The sequence below is a fragment of the Aspergillus vadensis genome, assembly GCF_003184925.1.
Source record: "Aspergillus vadensis CBS 113365 unplaced genomic scaffold BO88scaffold_7, whole genome shotgun sequence".
NCBI lineage: Eukaryota > Fungi > Ascomycota > Eurotiomycetes > Eurotiales > Aspergillaceae > Aspergillus > Aspergillus vadensis.
This window is the reverse complement of record NW_020292045.1, coordinates 208,588-224,528: the sequence shown is the minus strand read 5'-3', so window position 1 is coordinate 224,528 and position 15,941 is coordinate 208,588. Positions and strand designations below refer to the sequence as shown.

The 15,941-nt window shown below is 50.3% G+C and overlaps 6 protein-coding genes across 6 annotated transcripts; 4 read left to right on the top strand and 2 right to left on the bottom strand.

Annotated features, from left to right (window-relative positions):
* Nucleotides 1-1,975: 1,975 nt before the first annotated feature.
* BO88DRAFT_424146 (uncharacterized protein) lies at nt 1,976-2,703 on the top strand (the record flags this gene model as incomplete). Its single annotated transcript, XM_025708716.1, has 2 exons — nt 1,976-2,312; nt 2,417-2,703. 2 exons carry the CDS (start codon nt 1,976-1,978, stop codon nt 2,701-2,703), a joined length of 624 nt encoding a protein of 207 aa, XP_025564372.1.
* A 2,373-nt stretch (nt 2,704-5,076) lies between these two features.
* On the top strand, nt 5,077-6,575 carry BO88DRAFT_424145 (kinase-like protein; the record flags this gene model as incomplete). Its single annotated transcript, XM_025708715.1, has 5 exons — nt 5,077-5,321; nt 5,387-5,694; nt 5,789-6,102; nt 6,159-6,330; nt 6,388-6,575. 5 exons carry the CDS (start codon nt 5,077-5,079, stop codon nt 6,573-6,575), a joined length of 1,227 nt encoding a protein of 408 aa, XP_025564371.1.
* BO88DRAFT_442689 (guanine nucleotide exchange factor SDO1) lies at nt 6,457-8,035 on the bottom strand. The gene is made up of 2 exons (XM_025709971.1): nt 7,837-8,035; nt 6,457-7,673 (listed from the first exon to the last, which is right to left on the bottom strand). Exons 1-2 carry the CDS (start codon nt 7,901-7,903, stop codon nt 6,712-6,714), a joined length of 1,029 nt encoding a protein of 342 aa, XP_025564370.1. The 5' UTR covers nt 7,904-8,035; the 3' UTR covers nt 6,457-6,711.
* A 209-nt stretch (nt 8,036-8,244) lies between these two features.
* Nucleotides 8,245-10,453, top strand: cp3 (carboxypeptidase C PRC1). The gene is made up of 3 exons (XM_025706390.1): nt 8,245-8,352; nt 8,420-9,021; nt 9,084-10,453. The coding sequence occupies exons 2-3, from the start codon at nt 8,514-8,516 to the stop codon at nt 10,247-10,249; spliced, it is 1,674 nt and encodes a 557-aa protein (XP_025564369.1). The 5' UTR covers nt 8,245-8,352; nt 8,420-8,513; the 3' UTR covers nt 10,250-10,453.
* A 398-nt stretch (nt 10,454-10,851) lies between these two features.
* On the bottom strand, nt 10,852-11,493 carry BO88DRAFT_336648 (40S ribosomal protein uS13; the record flags this gene model as incomplete). Its single annotated transcript, XM_025702908.1, has 2 exons — nt 10,852-11,149; nt 11,324-11,493. Coding segments are annotated over 2 exons (468 nt in total), but the record flags the coding sequence as incomplete, so codon positions are not given.
* A 579-nt stretch (nt 11,494-12,072) lies between these two features.
* On the top strand, nt 12,073-15,420 carry BO88DRAFT_479717 (uncharacterized protein; the record flags this gene model as incomplete). The annotated part of the gene is made up of 1 exon (XM_025712095.1): nt 12,073-15,420. The coding sequence occupies exon 1, from the start codon at nt 12,556-12,558 to the stop codon at nt 15,418-15,420; it is 2,865 nt and encodes a 954-aa protein (XP_025564367.1). The 5' UTR covers nt 12,073-12,555.
* Between the last annotated feature and the right edge of the window lie 521 nt (nt 15,421-15,941).

The window sequence follows — 15,941 nt, the reverse complement described above, 5'->3', positions numbered from 1 at the left end:
GATGCAGCTTGACTCGACTCGGTCGGTGGTGGCACGTAGATCGGACCGTCTTGGCTGTGTTTCTGGAATCGTTCGGTGCAGCAAGACCACGACAGCAAGAGACAGACAGACAGATACCTTGCTTGATCTTTTTGCCATTGCCACACACGCACCTACTCACACACCATCATGCAAGTTCTGCCGGCTGGGCGATAGTACACCGTGATATACACCTGTCTTCTGCAGCAATCTTACGAAGCCCAGCCCAGTCCGTCGGCTGGCCGGCCAGCCAGCCCTGCAACATGTTGGGGGAAAGTGTAAGTTAACATGAGAGTGGTGGGAAAAGAGAACCCAGAGTTTCTTTTACTACTACCACCCTGAGACTTTCTTCGGCCGGAGATGCGTAACTTCCCGACCACTCGTAATGCGGAAATTGGTCTGGAGGTTGGCGCATCCATAACCATGGGTTAGATAGGACTGTTTTGGCTTAAGGTAGTACCTTGTTCTGGCGATGCAACCCGACGGTGAACCTCCTCCGATGGACGTTTGATTGGAAGGTAAGTGAAAAGAGGGCCACACCGAAGGAGGGGGGCAAGTTTACTTACGGTTCAGAATCAAGGGGTTAGTCAGCTCTGGACCAACTGGGAAAGGCAGAATCGGGACTCGGCACTCCATGGCCGGGTTTGCAGAAGCGCCGCGGAAAAGAATGAGAATGAGGGCAAAATGAGGGAAATATTTCGTTAGGGAAGAAAAATGCTTAACGAAAAAATGTCATGTTTGGGTTGTGTCCCGCTTGAAGGAAGGGAGGGGGGAACAAGTTGACTGGTGATGATGACGATGAAGACTTTCTTTGCCATCCTGTCAGTCACTTTCTTTGTATTTCCACTCTTATAAGTTATTTTACTATTATCCCTCAAAGTATGGTATTTATGATCTAGCATATTCCTTCGTCGAGTGACATAAAACCCCAAGACTTAACTATAATAATTAACTCAACTACTGCACAACTTGCTACACTCCGAGTCTCACTCCCCATTCTGTCTTCCGGCTAAGAACAATCAGGCTAAGCTTGGGAAATTCACGCACAACCCTCTCTCCCTCCTTCCTGGCTCAACCCCCCCGGTGGATCCTCCACGTTCGGCGTTTGTTTCTCGTTCACGCCTCGGATTTGGCCGCAGGTAATCGCGGCTTACCCAGTTACCGGCTCTCTGCCTCTTACCCTCCCAAGAAAGTCCCAACCCTCCCAGAGCCGTGGGGTCAGGTTAGGTTACCTTGGCCTGTGCAGAGCAAAAAGTAAGGTCAAGCGAGCCATGATAAGTCACCAACTGGTAAGTCAATGGCCGCCCCAGTGCATTCTGGGAATGGTTTACTCCGTTTACTCCGTTGGATGGAGCCCCGTCGTGGTGGTATGGAACTAACGGCATGGTGCCTCGCACCGCTCGTTCCAATCAGATCCCTTCCACTTCGAACTACGAGTAATTAATTCCCCATCGCATTGTATCATAGGTATGGACGCTGATTCCGATTACTCCTCCCAGTTAGTCGTGCTGTCTCTCTAACTATCTGGGACTGCTGCTCCATTAGTTCCTTGACATAATCCCCATCATATCTCTCTCTTCCTTAGTTACCCTTTAGTCTAGCCCTTCCTTCCTCTCGTCTCTCTCTCTTACTTACTTCACTATCTACTCTCCCCTCTTCTGTCTTCCTTCCTTCGTTCTTCCTTTCTTCTACTCTCCCCTCTTCTCCCCTCCACCCCCCTCTCCTCTCCACCCCACACTTGGTCTAGGCAAACGATGATACGAGGGTTTCTGGACCTACTCGATTGTCGTCTGTGCTTGCACACCCTCCCTCGCGTCCAATCCCTCCCCGGGAAAGGCATGCAACATTGAGGTCCTGAACCGACGGTTGAACGCATAACCCCTCCTATCACAACGATCTTCCACACATATCGGCACTATACACCACCATATCGCCTAGCTTCACCACCCCGGTCAACATGAGTTTCCGAGAAAAGGTGCGGAGGGTGTTCCGCCGGTCCAGCAGTGGGTCCTCGTCCAAGGGCAAGGGCAATGGAATCAAGATCGAATACTACAAACGCGGTGAAATCCCTCGGTCGAAGTTCAAGGGCCCTTTCGACAAGGAACATCAACGGAAACTTGCAGCATGGTCGTTTGGGGACGCCCAAGCGGAACGCCCGCGTACTCCCGATCTCAGCCTCTCCCCCTGTGCGTCCATACCGGATTTCCTGAGAGCGCGGTACGAAGAAGACGCCGCCGACGACCTCGCCCCCCATCAGATTCAAACAGTACCACCCGAAGTAGATGTGACAGTTGGTATGTGGGATACTTCTTTTCGTCAGCCTTTTGGATGTTGTCCAGCCCTGGACCTATCATAAAATATGCCATGTGTAGCGACCAGCCATCTGACCAATCACCAGATTCCCCTTCGGTTCACCATGACGAATACGCCTGCGGCCGACAAGGAGAGAGCGGCTCATCGTCATCCACAGCCGTGGAGCCTGAAAGCTACAGCGAGTCCCTGATGACTCTGTTTGCCGACTTCGACCGGGTTGACTCGATCGCCCAGCTGAAAGAAACGATCCGCTACACTTCCCCGGCTGTACGAGCAATTTCGCCGCCCCCCTTGTCGCCCAAGGGGTGTTACATGCCATTCTCACCGGAGGAGCTGACACGGGCGTTGAACGCCGTGCAGATCTGCTCATAGTACCTTTTTTAATTCGCTCCGACTTCCGGCAAGATCTTCGCTTCCTCCCATCACGTGATGCCAACTCAATAGGGATAGCGACCCTATCGACAATGGTCCCTTTCTTTTCTATTTCCGACTCCGCCATCCATTTCCACCGTTCTCCTTTTAACATCTACTATGCGACACAGGTGTGAGCATCTTACCTTCTTCGAATTCTCCAGTCGCGGTTCGCAGAAGGCGGCACTGAATACCCGGTCGTGTTCAAGGCTGCCATTTTCCGACGGCTGACGCAGTCTACATATGCAAATCCGGCGTGAGGGGCGTCTGGGATTTATTGCATCTGCCCTGGACGGAGTCGGTCCTTTCCACGCATGAAACGAGCAACGTTCGAAAAGCGTCTGTTTTGTGCTTGAGTGCTTCGTGCATTGCGTTTAAGCGTATACCCATCCAACTGAGTTGCTTGGTTTTCCCAACCCGTCATGTGTGCTGGTGCCTTAGTGGGTGCCTACTACTAGCACCGAGGATTCACCCACCGGCCACTGACCCGACTTGTACTTAATGTACCTATCTAACTGTAAGGTAACACAATGAAGAAATAATAAAAAGACCCATCAAATAGCGTAGTGTTCGAAAGAAGTAGATTACACTCGCCTCACTCCCAGAAAATCAATAAAGTAATAAGCAATAGTAATCAAAATAAGTACCCCCCATAAATCAAGCCACTATCGACAATAAGCCTCGTCAATCATCCCCTCCTAGTCCGCGCCACACACGCATCAGTGTCAATCAATCAGGGTTCACTCAAATCAGGGACGGACAAAAAGCAAATGATGATTTCACCCTCCGCCAAGACATTCCAGACTGCGATCTTCGGTCGGATACTTCAGCCAACTTTGAATTTTGACTTTTTGACTTTCTTCTTTTTTTTTAGCATATACTTTTCATACTACGGAGTACTTACTACGGAGTAATTTGACCGGTTTGATCGACGGTGCCGCAAAAGCACTAGTTTGATTTGATCTGTTAATAGTGTGTTTGGACTTGGGACTTGGGGAGTTTGGAGGGGCTGTCTGTGTGTGTTCGTTCGGGTCCGGTCGGGATGGTCGGGATGGTCGGGATGGTCGGATTCTTGTGTTGTGCTTGGGTTGGATAATGTACTACTACTTCTACTAAGCTGTAGATGTAATTTTACTTTGCTTGGTTATTGTTTTTGTTGTTATTTTATTTCTTACTTGCATAGTTCATATTGGTTTTTATGAGGGAGAGGATGGCTGGCTGGATGGTTGGATAAATTGATGAGGGAGGGAGGGGTGGTGAGGGATGATGATCTGTGCAGTGGGTGGGTGGGTGGATGGTGATTGTGCATTAGTAGTATTACTGCTTAGATCGCTGTACTAACCTGGATTATGGATGGTGTGGGTGGATGTTACAGTAGTTGCTTCTGGGGTGCAGAGGCTTGGTTTTATTTTGTTTTTGTTTTATTATAAGTACTACTATTTTCTTGTAGTCGGTGCTTACTAGTAGCAATGGTATATATCTACACTGCTGCTCGGCAGACACTACTGGCCTATGACACTAGTAGTAAGTATAAAAAATAAATGTTAGTATTACTTCAATAAAACTCGAAAACCAATTATACAATTCAACATCAGAATAAGTCTATCGAATTGTGATGGAAATATGTATGCATGTACCTAAAATTGCTTATCTTTCTTCCAAGCTACCTGCTGGTCCTTGCTTCTGCGCTGACGAAGTTAATCTGTACCCATCATGTAGCTAGCTAGGTACTATTGATGGTATGGCTCAGCTGATGGTTACCTACAGTAGTGTATACTCTTGCTCATCATGTTCAGAGTTTGCATATGCTAGATGGATTTAAGATCATCTGGCTGGATTGGTAATTTCATGACTCGTACTTATGTGTATTAGGTTGTGTCTGATGTGGTGGATGGCTCGGTGATCATTAAATTCAGGACGGATGATGGTAGAGGTAATTTGGAGATGGGGATTTATTGATAAACTTTTGGTATCTGCTTACTTGTATTCAGTCAAGGATATCACTGTAGCTGTGCGGTGATGTAGCGGAACATATTATATTGAAGTGTGCGCAAGTCACTAGAATGTATACAATCTGGTCTGCAACGCCGAACAGAAATCGATACTCTAGACACTGAATAGATCGTATCTTCCTTGTTCTGATGAAACATTGCGTAGTAGAACGGAAGATACATACTGAATACATACCGATTGGCCCATTAGTACGATTCCTACTGCTTTCTACAGGTCAGTTCTCCCTTGCTCTCATCCTTCGTTGGCATGTCGGCACCGCCTTTTCCCGCATCATCCATCCTACGTTCTCATGTATGCCCCAATTGCCATCAACCTCACACAATGACTCTATTTCGTCATACAATCAACAAACCTCTTCGCTCCATGTACTATAAACCCAGCAAACCCTTATCTTTAAAGTCTACCCCACCAACCTACCCACTAGAAGAAGAACGCAACCCACATTACAACCCTCAGAAATACTATCCCGCCCGAATCGGAGAGACCATCGGGAACAGATACCGTATCATCTCCAAACTAGGATGGGGTGCTAATTCCACCGCGTGGTTAGCGAAGGATATATCTCGGTCAGTGACACATAATAGTATATATTAGTAGAGCGCACTCTAGATACCTATCTAACACCACAAAGCTGGCCCTGGCAACCGACCAAATACGTAACATTGAAGATCACGAACTGCGGTGAAGGGGAGAGAAAAGCCGCGGAGGATGAGCTAGAGTTATCGCAGCATATTTCCGGACTGCGGTCTGAGCATGAAGGTTGTGGGTATGTTAGACTTGTTGAAGATTCGTTTGAAGTACAAGGTATCCTTGGAGATCATCTGTGCTTGGTCTTCGAGCCTTTAAGAGAGCCGCTTTGGGTTCTAGGACGACATCTCGGAAGTACGAACGGGGTGCCTCCGCAGGTTCTGAAAGCTTTCTTGAGGGTTATACTGACTGGTTTGGATTTCTTGCATTCTGAGTGTCATGTCATACACACTGGTAAGTGAACTACCATCTGAATACTCGTATCCTATCTACTAACAGACCGCAGATCTCAAAGCCGACAACTTCCTCATCGGATTCGAAGATGTCACTATTCTTGATCAATATGCCCATCAGCAGGAAGCTCATCCCGCTCCGCATGTACTCCGAAACGGACGTCCTATATACGAATCTAGGAACGACTTCGGGCCACTGAAGAGAGGAGTAGGCTTGCTGAGGATTTCCGACTTCAGTGCTGCCGTTTTCGGGGATGTATCGACTCCGCATAACCATGACATTCAGCCTCAGCCATTCTCTGCCCCTGAGGTTCTGTTGAAGGCTGGGTGGTCGTATAGTGCTGATATTTGGAATTTGGGGACTGTGGTAAGTCGGCAGATAATGTTTTGTGGTGATGTATACTCACGGCTATTGCTATGTAGCTTTGGGAACTGCTCGCTGATGAGACGCTTTTTGATGGGTTATGTGAACATCGAAGGGAATATTCCAGGGAGAGGCACATCGCTCAGATGATTAGGCTGTTGGGGCTTCCTCCCTCGCGGTTTTTGGATAAATGTGATCCGTGTATACGGGATGGCTTGTTCTCGGGTCAGGGTATGGTTTACTTCAGTAGCTGTTGTGGGCTGTGAATGCTAATTGTTGCATGTGTAGGGACGTTCAAGTTCCCTGAGTTGATTCCGTCGGAGGAATTCAATTTCTCGAATATGACGCCCTTTCTATGTGGAGAGGATAAACGCTTGTTTATTGAATTCGTTCGTAGGATGCTCCAGTGGGAACCGGAGAATCGGTCGAGTGCAAAGGAGCTCTATAATGACCCTTGGCTTTGTTATGAACTTTAGATATATGGTCTTATCATGATATATTTGGATCTAGTCTTGTAGTATGGTCATATGTAGGGCATGATTTTGGTATCCTTCCTAGTCATCAATCATAGCAGGCTGTACATGGTTGCGCCAGATGCATTCCCGGCCGAGCTTACTCTTCATGGGTCACCGTCATATCCAGCACCTCCACGCGTCCTCTGCCTCGGGTCTCATTACCCACGAACTCGTTCAGCCCCTTGAAAGCTCCCGGCTCCGCAAAGCCAATGACTTCCCACTCATCCCCGCCGACAACCTCCTGAGCCTCGATAGATTCGATGTAGCTCAGGATCCTATCCTTAACATTGCTCGGGCCCTTGGCAGGTGCGGACTCTGCGTCAGAACCGCCCGCCTCATCCTCGGATTCCTGCTGACGGGCCTTCTTGGACCCCTTTCCACCCTTCTTGTTTGACTTGGAGCCGCCCTTGGATGGCGCCTCCTTCTCCTTACCACCCGCGCCAGCACCGCCGGCCGCACCGCCCTTAACACTTTGCTTCAACAATGACACAGGACAGGTGACACGGAGACGCATCCGCGCCCGCATAACAGGAATAGGTTGCCATGCAATAAGCGCCTTCATGGCCTCAAGCGCTTGACTCTTCGCGGACTTGTTGGCAGTCACACCCGTCCAAAGCGGTTTCCGCGGGCGGCTCTCCTCGCTGTTGTCCCCATCCGTTTCCCCATTGCCGGGTGTTTGCGATTGTTGACCACTAGCCGAGCTCAGCTGGTCCAAGGCCTTGGAGATCATTCCGGGGGTATAGACTCGTTTCGTCGTAGGATCAACCAGCCGTCCTGATACGATATCCAACACTTCCTTCTCCACTCGCTCGATGATTTCCTTCCGCTCGCGCTCGCCAACCTGCACTTCACCCTTTCGTAGAATTTCTTGCCGGATCTCATCTGCAGGTGTGTCGGCGCCGAAGGCCTTTGTTAATTCGGCGGATGGGGCTGTTTGCGCTTTAGAAACGGACAGGAAGATCGTGGGGACTTGGAGAACATTGTCCAGATCCTTCTCGGCTCCGGAGCGATATTCGAGGAGTTTGTTCTTGTAGCAGGCGAGCTCGAAACGCTTTTTACCTGTTTGTTGAACGGTTAGCGGGGTTGCGGGGCCGATTGGAAGTTTCGCAGGCAGTTTTTCTTTCTACGCCTGAGATTTGCGCATAATCTCCCCACATAGTTGATAGACATGCCACGCAAGACGATCGCGAATGAAGGGTCACACATGTATAGCAGTACGTACCCTTTTTTAGCCTAACGACTGATACATTGGTAAATTTGATCTGATTTGATGGTTGGTTGATGGGCATGTTGCTGGAGGCCTCTGCGACAAAGCAAGAGGCTATTGTGTATACACAGACTCAATCCAGGTGATATATGGATTCGTCGATCTCCAGTTGCGTCAGTGAGGAGATTATGTTTGAATGCGCTGAAAAAAATGCTGTTGACAGCCCAAGGCAGTCACCCGACGGGCCTGTGATTGGAGGAAACCGCAATGACGCTGGTCCCGTGCCATGCGCTGACTCAGCTGCATGACTCAGCGCGTGACTTTCTGCAAAGGGAAGGCACCGGCCTGTGATTGGCCGCCTTCCGGCCCTGCTATCGAGGCGTCATCGCCTGCCTGCAGCCCATCCAGTACACCTCCTCTTCTCTCCTCTCTCCTTCCTTCCTCTCCATCCTCTTCTGGGTTTCCATTGATCACCCAGTAGCTGGTATTTGCTGAGCTACTTGCTTTTTCTAACTTGATATCTTTGTGTCCGTAAGTTCACTCCTATGCCCTCTAACCACCTCCCTTGATAACCCGTGCTGATAAGCTCCCTGCCCAGGTACCGTACCTTCCAGACCGCAAGGTACCCATCCTCTACCTACCCATCCCATCGTCATTTCGATTTCATACCAACTCCGTTGGGTTTCAGCACAATGAGAGTTCTTCCAGCTGCTATGCTGGTTGGAGCGGCCACTGCGGCCGTCCCTCCTTTCCAGCAAGTCCTTGGAGGTAACGGTGCCAAGCACGGTGCCGACCATGCGGCCGAGGTCCCTGCGGATCACAGTGCCGACGGGTTCTCCAAGCCGCTGCACGCATTCCAGGAGGAGCTGAAGTCTCTCTCTGACGAGGCTCGTAAGCTCTGGGATGAGGTGGCCAGCTTCTTCCCGGAGAGCATGGATCAGAACCCTCTCTTCTCCCTCCCCAAGAAGCACAACCGCCGCCCCGACTCTCACTGGGACCACATCGTCCGCGGCTCCGACGTCCAGAGCGTCTGGGTCACTGGTGAGAATGGTGAGAAGGAGCGTGAGGTCGATGGCAAGCTGGAAGCCTATGATCTCAGGGTCAAGAAGACCGATCCTAGCTCTCTTGGCATCGACCCCGGTGTAAAGCAATACACCGGTTATCTCGATGACAACGAGAACGACAAGCACCTGTTCTACTGTAAGTCCACCTGGTTTCAAGACCACGCCTTTTATATGCTCTTCATATCTAACGCATTGTAGGGTTCTTTGAGTCTCGCAATGACCCCGAGAACGACCCTGTTGTTCTGTGGCTGAACGGTGGCCCTGGATGCTCTTCCCTCACCGGTCTTTTCATGGAGCTCGGCCCTAGCAGCATCAACAAGAAGATCCAGCCGGTCTACAATGACTACGCTTGGAACTCCAACGCGTCCGTGATCTTCCTTGACCAGCCTGTCAACGTTGGTTACTCCTACAGTAACTCTGCTGTCAGCGACACGGTCGCTGCTGGCAAGGACGTCTATGCCTTGCTTACCCTCTTCTTCAAACAATTCCCCGAGTATGCCAAGCAGGACTTCCACATTGCCGGTGAATCCTATGCTGGTCACTATATCCCCGTCTTCGCTTCGGAGATTCTGTCTCACAAGAAGCGCAACATCAACCTGCAGTCCGTTCTCATTGGCAACGGTCTCACCGACGGACTCACCCAGTACGAGTACTACCGTCCCATGGCTTGTGGTGACGGTGGTTACCCAGCTGTCTTGGACGAGGGCTCCTGCCAGGCCATGGACAACGCCCTTCCTCGCTGCCAGTCTATGATTGAGTCTTGCTACAGTTCCGAGAGCGCTTGGGTTTGTGTCCCGGCCTCCATCTACTGTAACAACGCCCTCCTTGCCCCTTACCAGCGCACCGGACAGAACGTCTACGATGTTCGTGGTAAGTGCGAGGATAGCTCCAACCTTTGCTACTCGGCCATGGGCTACGTCAGCGACTACCTGAACAAGCCCGAGGTCATTGAGGCTGTTGGCGCCGAGGTCAACGGCTACGACTCGTGCAACTTTGACATCAACCGCAACTTCCTCTTCCACGGTGACTGGATGAAGCCCTACCACCGTCTGGTTCCGGGACTCTTGGAGCAGATCCCTGTCCTGATCTACGCTGGTGACGCCGATTTCATCTGCAACTGGCTGGGCAACAAGGCCTGGACTGAAGCCCTTGAGTGGCCCGGACAGGCTGAATATGCCTCCGCTAAGCTGGAGGACTTGGTCGTGGTCGAGAATGAGCACAAGGGCAAGAAGATCGGCCAGGTCAAGTCCCATGGCAACTTCACCTTCATGCGTCTTTATGGTGGTGGCCACATGGTCCCGATGGATCAACCCGAGTCGAGTCTCGAGTTCTTCAACCGCTGGTTGGGAGGTGAATGGTTCTAAAGACGTGCTATCACCGCATATAGACTTATTGGTCATTTCGGTGACACTGCAGATATGTTTCTTAACGATAGTTTGAGGATGCTTGTCAATGCCCACTAATCCCGAGCCTTATGTTGCATGGTATCTATGAGTTTGTCACTATAGTGCATTATGCATTTGTACTTCGTACGAGAATGAATCGATCGCATTTACACGCATTTAATTAGCACCATACCGTCTGTACGTAGTGTAGAACACGAAATTGATTTAGTGAGTCGACAACTAGGCGTATGGACGTCTCAGTCGATCAATGTAGACCACTCCCATAGAAACCGAGCCATAAGAGCCTACTCATAATTCGCCACCAAATGACTCGTACATTCGTAAATCGTAAACCAGCAGACAAAAAGGAAATGAAGAAAGGATGATTTGGTATTCATTCATATTGGTATGATTCTTTTCATTTCGGACACGGCATTTTCTAATATTGTTCCCGGTCCCAGGGAAGATTTCGTTAAAAAAATCCACACCAACATACACAAAAGGAATCCATCCTTCCCACGATCCACTCCAGCAAGTACGAAGAAACAAACGCAGATGATATGACCCCGATGATTGTTTTTTTAGTTCTTCTTCTTGCTGACACCGACGGTGCGTCCACGACGACCGGTGGTCTTGGTGTGCTGACCGCGGACACGGAGACCCCAGTAGTGACGGAGACCACGGTGGGAGCGGATCTTCTTCAGGCGCTCGAGATCCTCACGGATCTTGCTGTCGAGGGAGTTGGAGACGACCTGGGAGTCCTTGCCATCGGTGATGTCGCGCTGTCTGTTGAGGAACCAGGTGGGGATCTTGTACTGGGTGGGGGCCTGGAGGATGGTGACGATACGCTCGAGCTCTTCGGTGGTGAGTTCACCAGCGCTGTAAGAAATATCAAAGTCAACTTGATGTTCTTGTATGTATCCCTTATCCATTCGGGGTTTCTGTGTTCTCGTAGCCCTTTTTCCCTCCTCTTATTATGTCCGTGCGACCAACTCGTCTTCCTCCCCCCATTTGTTCGAAACCATCGAGGAAAGTAGGGTAGTGTAAACGTACCGCTTGCTGAGGTCAACGTCGGCCTTCTTGCAGACCAAGTTGGAGTAACGGCGACCAACACCCTTGATCTGGGTCAAGGCGTACATGATCTTCTGCTTACCGTCAACATTGGTGTTGAGCAGACGCAGAATGTACTGGAAGTTCGTCTTCTCGCCGGACACGAGCGCTAAAAATTCCGAAGAAAAAACCGCAGTCAGCCTTTCTGTCTTGCAAAATCGGTTGTTGCCATAATGATGATGATGATGATGGAGCAAGAAATTTTAATGATTCCGTCGCCGCTGTTTCCTGCCCGTCTGTATCCGCGATGATAATCTCCTCCAACAAAAACCCCCAGCGATTTATGAATATTTCCTCCCAAAATGACCGGCAAAAAACGAACAGCGACGGAAATCAAAGATGCAGGGTTGGAAATCCGATTTCAGGGTCTTTCACGTACACATGATGGGCGATGGCGCGAAGGACCGCGATTGATTGTCGACAGGCGAGAGGGATGAGAAGGAGGTGAAATCGAGGCGGGCTTGCGAGTGCTTCTTCCAACTTTGCTCTCGCCCGTTGTGGGATCGGGTAAGCTGGGCTCTAGCCTATTCGGGTATGGTGGGATTCAGGGCTCGCTTGTGCTTCGGGCTATTCCGTAATAGGGTATATTATCACTTGACTGTATTGTGCACGTGATCTGGGTGTTCTGGTACGGTACTCCGTGTATGCCAGTCGTGTAGCATTTGATTTATGCCTGAGGCATGTGTGATATAGAACATCGCGGTACGACGGGATTCACCTCATCTTCAGCTTTCCAAGTGCCTCGTTAGCAGATATCTCCGTCATATGATCACTGGTGTGTTTGGAATATGCCTCCAGATTATACCTTTGTTTTGAAACACCTATTGAGAATGATTTCTCCTACATTCTCCTCGGCTGGTTGCAAGGAATATGCCAGCCAAATCCGTCAAATTGCAATATGTACTTGACAAATTGCCTAACTAAAGTGTTCTCTGTTTGCAAATACACACCAAATGACGGATATTGCAGTGATGCTCAGTATATCTGAGTCTTCATCACTGTGTAACATGAGATTTCCCTGGGGTATAAGTATGAAGCAGATTGATCGGTCTCTCCACATTTTCTATCAGCAGCTGCTTTGCCTTGTGTTCCTTCCAAAAGCCAAATAACCAGTATTCATTCACCCAAGCATCCTCTCTGCTGAACTACTCACGGTCCTCGAAGCAATAAGCAAAATGGAGTCAGCCTCACAGCCAATTGAATATGTCGAGTGTAGGCACCCGCTCTTCGATGTTGACCAGCTCGAAGAGCCTGCCGAGACAGACCGACTATGCGGAAAACGCATCAAGACGTTGACCGATATGCTGCTCAACGGGGGCAGGGGCGTATACGACAAGCTGCTGGAATTTCATGGCTGGGGGTATAACTATAACACTGATTCTCGTTCTTCCCTTCCGCCAAGGCGGGTAAAAGTGGCAATCCTGTTGAAAATCATCTGGAATCAAGCTGAATATCATCAGCCCAAGTCAGTGGAAGAACTTTTCAACTGGGAAAGGGACGCCGGCCCTCGATTGCTGAAACAGGGGTGTGTTCAGGGCTTGAACAATTACCTACCCATAAGTAGGCGTTCCCCTGATCCCCCAAGGGTTTTGCAAGCATCAGACTCACGGACCCGTGGGTCTGTTAGGTCTTCTGGTGATATACCGGAGGTGTATGTGAAGGTTATGGAAAAGCAACTATATAAACTCGGTAGGCTCGACGAAGAGCTTCTTGAACTTGCGACACCACAAGGGGATCAAACGGAAGAAGAACAAAGCGAATACATTGAAAGTAGTACTGACAATTCGGAAGATTCCGAACATACAGAGTGGCTCCCTTCAACCAGTCCTGAGGACGTCGAGGATGAAATGACCGACATCGAAGAGGAGGAAACCCCTGACCGTGATGACGGGGATCCTATGGAAGAATGTTCCTCGGGTGGCAGAACACCAACTCAAACGACAAAAGTCGAAAGCCCTGCTACGCAGCATAGAGAAAGCTTCTCAGAGAGCCGGAGACCAAGTGAACAGAACACCGAAGGTGTCAGTGACCCTAACACCACAACTTCTACATCCCAGCAGTTCCGGAGAGCAGAACCACTACCTACCCAGAATGCCCAGTTAGTTACTGAGGCAGTGCAACGTGCTGTCATGAAATTAGCCTATCACGAGCTTGAACGCCATCAGACTGCTGCCCCGTTGGACATGCCACGACGATGGCTGACCGCCGACTTAAATACCATGAACAATGTCCAGTACAGCTTACACCCAATAACAGCTGAGGTAGAGCTGCACTTCTCAGACAACCCGCGACGCCCCCGGAGTACCAGGTCTTATAGAGGCCGAGGCCCTGTTAGCACGAACCCCAGCCAAAGTGCGATTGGCTGTGCTATCATCGCAGGCCGACTGCTAGATGCCGGGTCCACCAACATCGACCGCAAGCAGCGGGGCTGGCAGGATCGCTTCACAGCTATTGAGCGAGCCTTCATTGAAGCGACCGATGCTCAATGGGATTTCTTCGATAGAGATATGAGTGTTGGGCTAGTCGAATGTTTTGCTAGGTTGCTCACAGAAAATGTTCAATTGGGCACGGGGCCTACTCAGGATATGCGAACCGTCTGGCGCAATTTAACGCGCAACTTTGACCAATTCGCCTATTCGTACAATGAAGAAACTACTGCGCACTGTGAGTGTGGGCCAGCCAGGAATAGCAGAACCACTGTGGATGGCACCCGCTTGACCACTCTGGCACCGCCTGTGCTTGAGACTGATCGGAACGGCGTGAGTATGGAGGAAGTGCTATCTCGGGTATTTGACCCTCAGCGCCAGAGAACCTGCATCAAATGTAACCACTCTGTTAACTATGAGAGACGATTCAACAACGTCCCCATGCGCCTGGTAGTGGAACTCGGTCCTAATGTTTCTATACGGTCGCATAAAAACGACATTACCCTATCATATCATGATGATCGTGGTGAGGGGCAGAGAGTCACATACCGCTGGATAGGAGGGATTTACCATTCAGCGCCAGGTCTATTGTGCCTGTTGTGGACGGATGCCGAACGTGGGGTGCGCTGCACGAACCTGCGTTCGTATGAAAGCCATTTGCACGACGGAGCCATACTTGGACTTCCCACGTCAGAAAACCGCCCGGACCAAGTGCCCGAGCATTTTTGGAGAAATCAGCAGATCCCCTTGCTCTTCTACGAGCGGGTTATGAACCCGAGTATTGGCGAGCTCCAAGTAGCTGTGAGTGCAGTTAGCGGCATGCTGGAGTCTGCCTCCCAGGGTGAGCTTTTCCTCCAGCAAAGTCCTGGTTGGGCCCCGCCCGAACTACCACCTCGGCAGCAGAACCCATATACTTGGATACCTTATCTGCCTGAAATTATGAGACGCTTTAAAAGTGCCAATTCGGATCTTCGAAACATGCTAGTTCTCGGTACGCAACCCCAGGCGCAACCCCCGGCGCAACCCCAGGTACAACCCCAGGTACAACCCCAGGTGCAACGCCAAGAGCAGGCTGCACCTAGCAGGCCTAGAAGAGCGCGAGCACAGCCTTACGTTCCAGCTCATCCATACGCTATTATGTCCATGTCCCCCACACCGATCATGTCAGCAAATACTCCATCCTCTGCGATCATGATGTCAGCTTCACCGTATGTAGGTGGTGCAATGCCACCGCCTCCTATGGCCAGGCCGATGTACATAACTAGGCCAGAATATGTGCCTCCTGCCAGCCCTGTTCGGCAACACCCCCCTCTCCATAATCCAGCTCTCCATGGGTCTTTGGCTTCCTCTCCTGTAGCTCTTCCTCAACAGAGAGTCGATTACAGCCCGGGGATTCCGACCACCAATCCACCGTCTTATGAAGCCGTACAGGCAATGACCAACCAAATGCAACTGACAAACCAGACTGGTAGCGCCCATGGTGGCCATGGGCCTACCATGATGGGTCAATCCTCGCCGCCGCGACAGCAACCACAGCTACCACCACCACAGCTACCACCACCCCGTCCGGAGTATTGGGTGGATAGACCCGGCCACCAGAGGCCTCGCCACTGAGGTCTTCACCTGCAGCCCCGCCAGGCGCACCACGACCATGAAGACATGCTAGCCAACCAAAAATGAAGAGCGATGGATTAAGACTCTCCCCCTATAGCTTAGGTTCGGGTTTCAGATATGATAGATAGAATACAACATAGACAAGACAACTTCTTTCAAAATTTAGAAAGCACTTACTATTACATCGGATTCAATGAGGGAAACATTCTGTTCGATTTACTTTCATGGGTAGAATGCCGTCTTCAGCGGTGGTAGTTCATATATTTACTCAAAGAACGGATCCTGGTCCAGAAATTCGGGGAACAATAAAAAGGGGAAAGGAACTAGTAGGTCATACCGGCACAATAACCCTTTCTCTCAATAACCGAGCAGCTTTAGTACCTCTAGTCTCCCGACTAGCAAGGATGGAATGGAGTAACCTAGCACGGCTACTGGGCTGGTTTCAAGGTGAACGCGTTGGCAGCTATGCCGGTGGGAGCCAATGACGGCCGGGCCAAAGTCAGCGCATGGACCTTTCCCCG

Bases quoted from the DNA above. Each gene is read 5' to 3' on its own strand.
- BO88DRAFT_442689 (XM_025709971.1), bottom strand. From the start codon at position 7,903: ATGCCCATCAACCAACCATCAAATCAGATCAAATTTACCAATGTATCA. The intron at 7,674-7,836 runs GTACGTACTGCT...TTCAACAAACAG, and splicing joins AGTCGTTAGGCTAAAAAAGG to GTAAAAAGCGTTTCGAGCTC.
- cp3 (XM_025706390.1), top strand. From the start codon at position 8,514: ATGAGAGTTCTTCCAGCTGCTATGCTGGTTGGAGCGGCCACTGCGGCC. The intron at 9,022-9,083 runs GTAAGTCCACCT...AACGCATTGTAG, and splicing joins CGACAAGCACCTGTTCTACT to GGTTCTTTGAGTCTCGCAAT.